Below are 10005 nucleotides of genomic sequence, written 5' to 3' on the forward strand. Positions count from 1 at the left end.
ATTTGTGTATTTCTATTTTCAAATAGATCATTCACTCAAACTAACACAGACAGACCATTAATTCTCACTTTTACTGAAATTAAAAGGAACTTTTAGAAGGACTTACAGCAAAACCTAGAGGTGAGAATCACAGATTGTAAAGTAAGCACCTAAAAGTAAGGGCTGGTTACACTACATTTAAAAACAGTGAAGGGAACTGAGTGGCTCCAAAGTGCAGTTTGTCCCCTCTGAAGACCCCCTAAAAGTGCTTATTAAGAGAAATAACTAGCTAAAATGTGAACATCTAACTTCTGACATCTAAAGCTGAATGGCTACCTAGCTGAATCACAGGCATTTGCTTGTTCAGTGAAAGCTGACAGTCAAGATCCTCAAAATTCATGCCGAAGTGTGGCCTGCCAGTGGGGAAACCTGTCTCCACTACATTTGCCAAGATCTTGCATTTCCAGAGTTGAGATGAGTAGGCATCTCAACAAAAATCTTGATGCCAGCACATTTCATGCCCCCTGGCCTTTTCCAGCAGGCAATCCCAGAGCATACTTCATTCACCTGACATCAAACGGTGCCGAGACAAAAGGTGTCTCTGTCACTTTGATTCAGGTCATCAGCGGGATGTGGAAAACCAAGGCTGGAGTCCCTGCTTCCGTAAGTATGGATTGATGCAACATGGGAAAGGTCTGAGCAAAGAAGCAGAAAATCCTTCCTATTTTGGGCCCCATCTTCTCGTAGAAAGATAGGCTCCTATCAAACGCTGCTCCAAGTCAAGTAGAAGTGAGGAATGAACCTGCACCTTTAGAAGAAGAAAGGACTTACATAAAAAACTTTCCCATCCCTAATGTCTAATGCAAGAAGGAACTTCATCAGTACTTAGCCTCCTGAGGATGCCTCGGCGCTGCTGCCTTAGTATCCCAGGCTGTGAAGTGTCTCACAGCGGCCCAGTTGGCCTGGTTTCAAAACGTCATAGATACCTACCTTTTTGGTACTTCTCTCTCCAATTACACTACGTGGATAGCCTGTCTGCCTAATTCAGGGCCAAGGCTTCCATTACAGGGAGAGACATGAAGGAATTGGGCAAAGCAACACTGAACTCTAAACTCCACCCTCCATGCGAGACTCTTGTCCTCTGTCTGCACCTCTGGCCAAGACAAGCTCAGCTTATAAACACGCACGGAGATCTATTCAGGCCTCTACACTTGCTAAAAATGAGCAGAAGGTTTATGGTCCAAAATCCAGCAAAGTAGGCTTTTTGTGGTCAATATGCTTAGAGCTGAGCTGAAGAGGTTTCATTCACAGCCAAGGAGGTATAAAATGAAAAACCAACCACAAACAAGACAAACCCCACCCAGAAATACACATTTCAGGGTTCAAAAGGTGACTCAGGCAGTGAGTGGATGAATGAGGGGATCATGGTTATCAGGAAGAGGCTCTTCTTATTGCCTAGGTACTATAAAAGTCGAGGGAGAAGTGACCTCCTGGTGAGACGTGGGCTGTAGATCTGGCCTCTGACAAAGCATCGAATGGTAGCGTGGTTACTGAGTCCACTCCTGCATCCCTCAGCGACTGGCAGGACAGCGTGGTTCAGAGAGAGAGAGGAAAAGTGAGCGCGCGCACACATGCGAACACAAAGATAACAATGGCCCACGTAGTTTACATTCTCTGTTAGTTCTTCAGCTGGTGTTTGCTAAGGGAGCTACTACTACAAATTCAAAGGGTGTCGTCTGTATTTTACTTGTTTAACTCTGCTGCAGTACAAAATCTCCTGCCTGGCTCCCAACTGGTCGAATGCCACCCTCAGACTGCTGCTGTGCAACGGGCTGGCTATAGCCATTGTCACGACAAGCCTCTGCCCCAGCTCCACTGGGGAAATACAACTCTCCTGGGCGTGCTTCATCTAAAGTTTTATTGCCTTCATATACTTAACCTTAATGCTCGTAACATTTCATTCAAATCTGAAAGTACTAATGATAAAAATCTCTTTAAATGCTATCATTATTTATTGTTGCATTACTACTAGGCAGGTATCTCAATGGGTTTGATAAACTGCTTGCATAATATGTAGTTTTCACTTAAAATGTTGAATGACTAAGATTTTTATTTTAAACCACTGCTATAAAACATCACTGAAAATGCCCCGAAGATGATAATCAGAACATATTTTCTTCTGGAAATATTTTAGTCATCAGAAAGGCAAGTTTACCTTGTGTGAATATGGAAGTGTTTGATGGAAGTAATTTGAGGCTTGTTCTGTTTTCTTCGAATCCTAACTCTGCAATGTGCTGATGTTTTTCTGTGCACTTTCATTTTTAACCAGGTAATCAAAGTACACTTTAACCCCAAAGAACCATGTTAGTTAATAATAACATGGATTATAAGGAACAAATGCTATTTATCGTTGTGTCAAGCTTGCTGGGAATTGTCACAATGTTATACTGAAATAGCCCTTGTCTTTAACTTTCGGGTCACACTCACTGTGGTTTAATATGACTCCTGCTTGTTTTCTAAGTTGACCCCTTAGGTGACAATTGATCATTTGAGGATTCTTCTGAGTGTGGCTCCTGTTGAGATGAAGGCTAACAGAGAAAACACAGCTTATTATAAGAACAAATGAGCAATAAGAAATGTTTAAGATAGTTGTATGACAAGCATTGCATCATACTGCACCTTGAGAGATAAATACAGTTGAGGTGGTTTGCAAATTCCTATTTCAGTTGCTTTGCAGAACTTCCATTTCCAAAGCCTTAAATCCACAGTTAGTAAGGCTGAGGTCTGAATTATATTAGTTTGTAAAATTTGAACAAAAGTTGATCTGATATACTTGAGAAGATGGGTAAAGAATAATTTAAAAAACCCCAAACTGATGCCAATTTTAAGGAAAAAAAATATTATGACTTGATTATTCATTTTACCAGGACTGTGCTATTTGCCATACTAATACAGAGCGACCAACAGTGCCAGCCCCAAAGAATTTCTGTCCTGCTTGAGCCCTGACATGGGTGAACACAGAACACTTAAATGGGGATGGGGGGATCAACAAATAAATAAATAAAAATCAAAGGCTCTTGCTTTGATCTGCCACTTCTCCGAACGTTTCAACACCGCGCCCTGAATACACAGAGCTGAACAGCAAGTGAAGGACCTGCTAAGAACAGCCTGGAAGGTCGCTGACTGTGGGCAAGGTGGACCGGACAGCCTACCCGTCCCGAGCGGCGGGACAACGCGCGTGCGGTGCGCGTCCCCCGAGCTGCACATCAGCCCGGGCAAACCCCCCCGCTCGGGGTCGGGGCGAGGTTCCCGTGACACTTCGGTCCCACGTTCACGCAAGCCCCTGGAACAGACAGCAAGCCGGGACCCCCTCCGAGTCCCCGCTGGGGAGGATGTCGTTAGGGCCACCCGGGTGCCAGCCTTGCTTCAAGACGCAGCGCAGGACGTGCCCGCTGTAATGAACACCACGGGCGCTTTCTGCGCAGAACACGCGGGGCTGCCGGTGCCGCTCGCTGTCCCCGGGGTCAGCGCCCTCGGGCCGCTCGCTGCCGAGGGAAGCTCCCCCAGCGGGGGTGAGCAGCCGCCAGCCCTGCAGCGCGGCACCGGCGCACACCAGACGAGCCCCTGAACAACAATCTGACTCCCGGGCCGACGCTGGCGGCGGGGTTAGCGCTGAGGCCGGGCTTCTCCCGGGTTATCTCCGCTCCCCGCTATTCACTTACCCGTTTCCTAACTCGCACCTTGGAACAGCCCCGCCCGGCTCAGCCTCCGGCCCCAGCTACCCCGGCGCCGCTCCGCCGGGCCCCGCAGCGTGCGGGGGGGACCGCAGCGCCGTCCCGCCCGGCCGGGGCGGCGGGGAAGCGGCGGGGGGCCCCACCCGGGAGGAGCCGGTGCTGCGGCTGCCAGGTGCGAGGAGCCGCGGGCCGGGCCGGGCGGCCGCCAGTCAGGCACCGGCTACCTGGCGGGGCCGGCGGCGCCGAGGCGGGCTGCTGTCCCCGGTCAGGTTTTTGGGGCGGCCCGCTCGGGGTTCAGCCGTGCCCGCAGGCTGCTCTGAGGCGGTACCGGCTGCCCGGCTGCACTTGGCGCGGCGAATAGAGCCGGGCCGCGTGGGAAGGGATTAGCTCGGGATTTACCCTTCACCCGCGCAGAGATCAGCTGAGGACAGGGGCTACCCGTCTCCCGAAAAACGGGATTCCCGGAGCGCCCTAACGAGAAGCCCGGCCGGGATCAGAGCTGGGGAATTAGGGGAGACGCGGCCAGCCCCCCGCGGGCGTCGGATTTAGGGAGAGAAAACAGGGAGGGACAGGAAAGGGGTGCCTTTCGCTCCGCCGCCGGCGGGGACGGGAGGGGAGGGGGGGTAGAGGGGAGGGAGGGCCGGGCCGCGCCCCCTCACCTGCCCCCGCCGCCCCCACCCCCCGCGCCGCGGCTGCCGCTTGTTTGCACTCGGCTTATCCGGAGCGGAAATTCCTTTCCGTTTTTGTGAATGACAAACTCATTAACGATTCATCAACACAACCTGTTCCAGCCGGCCCGTCGCCGCGGCAACAGCCCCTTCCGCGCTCCCCCATTGGCTGCGCCGCAGAATGTACCCATTGAGGCGGCCTGCCGTGGTGCCCATTGAGGAGCCGCCGGGCTGCGCGGGGCCGCGGCCGCGGGGCGCTGCGGGCGGGGAGCGGGGACGGGCAGCGGCGGCAGCGGCACCGCGCCTGAGCCCGCGCGGAGCGGGGGAGCACCGCTCGGCGGCGCGTTAATTGGATTTCATTCACTCGAGGCGGAGGAAAAGCCCAAGGGCTCGGGCTGCAGCGGCGATTAGGCAGGTTCATTCAGGGATTCATTGACAAAAAAAAAAAAAAAAAAAAGAGAGAGAGAGGAGACGGGGCAGGCTGGCTGGGCGCACGCAGGCACACGCTTGCACTTACACACCCGCTCGGACTTAGGGACACACGCACACACACGCCGGGGCTGGGGCTGCTTCTCCCTCCCCGTGACTCCACCGCTGCCCGACGCGGGGGAGGCGGCGCGGGAGGGGGGGGCTGCGTGATTCATTTTCCTGGGGCGGAGGGAGATAAGTTGTGGGGAGTTGGAGCGGTGCAGCCCGCCTCGCCGAGCCAGCCGCATGCCTCTGTGAGAGAGAGAGAGAGGGGCTCTTCCAGAGCACGCTCTGCTCCCCCCGTGCTTCCTCATGCTAGATACGTTCAGACCCGTCCCTTTCGCGTCGGAAATGGCGATTAGTAAATCCGTGGCGTGGCTGAACGAGCAGCTGGAGATGGGCAACGACCGGCTGCTGCTGATGGACTGTCGGCCGCAGGAGTTGTACGAGTCGTCCCACATCGAGTCGGCCATCAACGTGGCCATCCCCGGCATCATGCTGCGGCGGCTACAGAAGGGCAACCTGCCCCTGCGCTCCCTCGTCGCCAGCAGCGAGGAGGACCGGGAACGCTTCGCTCGCCGGTGCGGCACCGACACGGTGGTGCTGTACGACGAGCACAGCCGCGACTGGAACGAGAACACGGGCGGCGAGTCCGTGCTGGGGCTGCTCCTCAAGCGCCTCAAAGACGAAGGCTGCAAGGCGTTTTATCTCGAAGGTGAGAAGGGTCGCCCGGGGGAGTCGAGGGGAGAGATCGCTGCCTGCCTGCCTGGGGGCCGGGGGCTGCGGGTGTCGGGGAGGTGAGCCCCGCGGCTCGGAAGTGCGGCCCTGATCGTGAAAGAGGGAGGGGGGCGTCCGCCGCGTCCCCCGGGCATTGCACGCTGACGCTCCGGGAGGGCGCGGAGCCGGGCAGAGGGCTTTTCCCCCTGCCCTCTCGCCCCCGCCCCCAGGATCCCTGTCCTCGCTTTGTTTAAGGAGACCTGGAGGGCTGGCGCGGCTGCAGCAGCCCGGGGAGGACGGGGCTAGCGGGGAGCCCGGGGAGGGCAGGGGGGAAGGGGTTGCGCCCGAGACCTCTCCCCAGAGGTCCCCGCGGGGCGAAGCGGCACGGAGCTTTAATCTTCGCTGTGCCGAGCCCTCCGCCGCAGCGGGAGATTTTCTGGAGCCTTCTTTTAGGTTAGTCCTTCTGCGGCAGAGTGTGACCTTTTTTTTTCCCTTTTTCCCGGGGCTCGGGAGGGTGGGAAGCAGATGCCCGTCTGCAGACAGGGCTGTATCGAGGAAGTAAGCCGGCTTGCCATCTTACATCATGTTGCATTTCCCCCCCCCCCCCTTTTTATTTTCTCTCCCCAGGTGGTTTCAGCAAGTTCCAGGCCGAGTTCGCCCTGCACTGCGAAACTAACCTAGACAGTTCGTGTAGCAGCAGCTCTCCTCCTTTGCCAGTCCTGGGCTTGGGAGGCCTCCGAATCAGCTCCGATTCCTCATCAGACATTGAATCTGACATTGACAGAGACCCCAACAGTGCCACCGACTCCGATGGCAGCCCTCTCTCCAACAACCAGCCTTCCTTCCCGGTGGAGATTTTACCCTACCTCTACTTAGGCTGTGCCAAGGACTCCACGAATCTGGACGTTTTAGAAGAGTTTGGCATTAAATACATCTTGAATGTTACCCCCAACCTGCCTAACCTCTTTGAAAACGCCGGCGAATTTAAGTACAAACAGATCCCGATCTCTGACCACTGGAGCCAAAATCTGTCTCAGTTCTTTCCTGAGGCCATCTCCTTTATAGGTGAGACCCGGTTATTTGCTAACGGCTGTATGTCAAGCGGCAGAATTCAGTTTCTTTTCAAGTATTCACGAGATTTCGGGCGAGAAGCGGTAGCGGCGTTTCTGGCAGTCTCCAGGGGATGCCCCGCATTCCGGTCCTAAAGCCGGCTGAAGCTGAGGGGCGGGTGGGGGCTGCGTGGGGGTTCATTGAGGAGCCCCGGTGCATTTGTAGGCGGTGTTTGCCGGTTGCAGACGTGTGCCTGGTTTGGCCGGCTGTGGGATTCCTCCCTGAGCCGTTTGTATCGGAGCTGGGGACTGGGCAATGCGCAGGATGGGGCGGGGGGGGAATATTTTTAAATCTCTTCCTGACAGGGTGGGAGGGAGGTAAACGAACCCGGGGTCGATAGCTTATTCGTCCTTTTTTGTGTGTGTGTGGGTTTTTTTTCTTCTTCTTGAGGTTACTGAAGAGCAGTATAATCAAAAGAAACGATCTGGGGAAGCTAACTTTAGCTTTTAAATGCAAGTTATTCATAACCCGTATCCCTGGCTAATGTATAGTCAGAGCTTTAATTAAATCTCGTGGTAATAATGATATACCTCTTGGGCTCGGTGCCTCGGTTAGCCAGCCCTTAAGACATTATCCGTCAGCTTTGGAAACACGTCCCCTTGGGCTCAAGGAGTTCTGGTTAAAATCTGCGCCCTCCTTCTTTTCGGGGAGGACTAAAATCACCCCGTCGGGGTGCGGTGGAGTGGGCACCGCATTATCTGTTGGGAAGCTGTCCTGTAATCCGGTTGAATGATACCGGTAATAGTGGAGAATGTAGGTAATCTGAGCCCAGCAGGAAGAAATGTGGGCTGGAAGCCACAAAGAAACTAATCTCCAGGCATTGTAATGCATTTCCTATTACAAAGGAACCCATTTTCAACCAATGTTGACAGCCTGTTCCTCCTAATGGGCTGTCCCCTGTGACTTCCCTCATTCTTTTAAAATGCTTGAATACCTCCATTGTTAGCTGCACAACAGTTGGAGAATAATTTAATAGACCTTTGCAGTCTGCTGGTCTGTATAAAAGGCATTCAGTGACATATTGCAGGATTTCCATGCTGGGGCAAGGGTACTGTAAGAATTTAAGGCAAATCTCCAGGCGAGAGCGTGTCTTTCAAAACTGACTTTTGAAACAGTGTCATGCATCGTATCCTGCTCCCTTTGTCTCACTCTTAGTTTTCTCAGCCGTTGGACTCTCTGGCAGATATACGTAGGGGGGTGGATTCTCCTCTTGTCCTGGTTTTAAGCCGGGGAAGTTAACTCTTGCGTTGCATTGCTGGCCACTGAGATCAGAATCGTCCTTTCTCTCTGCTTGATACTCATCTCACTTGTGTTAAGAGATCGGTTACCAACTCCCTGTCTTACGTGTCCTTCTGTGCCTCTTTGTCTCTGTACAGATGAAGCACGGGGGAAGAACTGTGGCGTCCTGGTGCATTGTTTAGCAGGGATCAGCCGCTCGGTCACAGTGACGGTGGCCTACCTCATGCAGAAGCTCAACTTGTCCATGAACGATGCCTACGATATCGTCAAGATGAAGAAGTCCAACATTTCGCCCAACTTCAACTTCATGGGTCAGCTGCTGGACTTTGAGCGGACTCTGGGGCTGAGCAGCCCCTGTGACAATCGAGTGCCGAACCAGCAGCTGTACTTCACCACCCCTTCCAACCAGAACGTCTTTCAGGTGGACTCCCTGCAGTCCACGTGAGCTCCCACCACCTCCCTTCTGTCTGTTTCACGGGATCACTCCTCAATGGTTTCTCTTTGGCAGTGATAAAGCAAACACAGCTTTCTCTTTTTCTGGCCTATGCTATCAAAAAGCAGCTGCCAGCGCAGGCTAGGAAAGGTTACACAGTACAGCATCGGCTATCGCGAAGGGAGGGAACGTGGTGAGCTCTCCGGGCAGGACTGTGGTGACCAGGCGGCCAGTGGGCAGTGCGCTCATCCCCACTCAGGCAGTGGCTTGGCTCCGAGGACTTCCAGAGGGGTAGGGGAAGGCTGGACAGGCTGAGCACGTGTTCTCCAGACACCGGAACTGTCCTGCTTCCCTCTCTGCTTTCGGATCTGTGACATGCGTCTTTGTCTTCAGTGAAGACTGATTATTTTCGTTTGTTTGTTTTAATTTAGAGGAGCCAAAGAAAGAGATTTCAGCTTAGTGTATTTGGAGTACTTGTTTGCTGGGAGCTTGGTAGTATTCTACTTGATCGATGTAAATATTTAATCTTAAATGGATTTGCAATTCTTTTTTTTTGAATTCACATGTATTCAAGAAATCAATCCAAGGGACATCTGTGTTTTTGTTCTCTTCATAAATTCTGCTTTATTTGTTTGTTCTTTATTTTTTTTAATTGAAAAGAATATATTTGCAGCATGCTTAATTTTATTGTTCAACTGAAGCAAGGTTTCCATGAGGGAGAAATGACAATGGTGAGAAGTTTTCAAATCATGTTTTGTGAGCAAGTACCGTCTCTTTCATATATCTTTTTCTTGTGGTGATTTTTTTTCTCACACTCTTGGTGTAGTTTCCACATGATATATATTTTTTAAATTAAATTAATTTTTTGCCTTACCTTTTGTAAATAGATCATCTGGGAAGAGGTTTGTCTTTGAATGCGAAAGATTTTTGATCACTTTTTAAAACTTTCGGATGTGCTAAGCAGTGCATTACCTCTGTACAAATTCTTCAGGGAGCTTCACCTCAAATGCAATATTTTGCGTCTTTTTCTTTTTTTGTACAAAACTGGAAGTATGTGTGAGCATTTGTACCTGCGTGTACACACAGTGAACCTGCACACTGTTGCCAATAAGGGAGAGTCTAATTCACGGTGTAAAAGTTTTAAGATGGAATTTATTATAAGAATGTAAAACCTTAAATTATTAATAAATAAATAACTATTTTTGGCTATTGAGAACCCGGCTGGTTTATTCCTTCTTTCCCTCTGTGTGGGTGTGGTTAATTGCACTTACACATATGGTTATGTTTAAAGGTAATGATTGCTTTCAATAGCTTTTATACAGCTGCTCAGACAATAAAGCCTTGATTTCCCCTTTGGTCCGCTGGTGCCTAACTGAATAAACTGGATTCTTGTCTTGATTTGGTGAAGGGAATGCTTTTGAAGGACTTCAGGTTAATTGCAAAAGACTCTGGCATCCCTTTGCTACCCCAGGGATGCACCTAACCCTGGGCCACAAGGATTTTTTTTTTTTTTTTTTTTTTTAAGAGTAAGAAGCTTTTTTCTAGGGTTTGTTTACAGGTTTTGGCCACTTTTGTTACAGATGTCAGGAGATGGGTTCATGTCTTCCTTATCTGTGTGGCAGGAAATCATTTCACAGAGATCCATCAACAGTCTGCA

General features: G+C 51.4%; 1 protein-coding gene across 1 annotated transcript; it reads left to right on the top strand.

Annotated features, from left to right (window-relative positions):
- The first annotated feature begins 4657 nt into the window (after window positions 1-4657).
- DUSP6 (dual specificity phosphatase 6) lies at window positions 4658-9564 on the top strand. The gene is made up of 3 exons (XM_075429166.1): window positions 4658-5564; window positions 6194-6631; window positions 8053-9564. The coding sequence occupies exons 1-3, from the start codon at window positions 5162-5164 to the stop codon at window positions 8358-8360; spliced, it is 1149 nt and encodes a 382-aa protein (XP_075285281.1). The 5' UTR covers window positions 4658-5161; the 3' UTR covers window positions 8361-9564.
- Window positions 9565-10005: the final 441 nt, after the last annotated feature.

The sequence above is a fragment of the Opisthocomus hoazin genome, chromosome 8 (assembly GCF_030867145.1).
Source record: "Opisthocomus hoazin isolate bOpiHoa1 chromosome 8, bOpiHoa1.hap1, whole genome shotgun sequence".
NCBI classification, from domain to species: Eukaryota; Metazoa; Chordata; class Aves; order Opisthocomiformes; family Opisthocomidae; genus Opisthocomus; species Opisthocomus hoazin.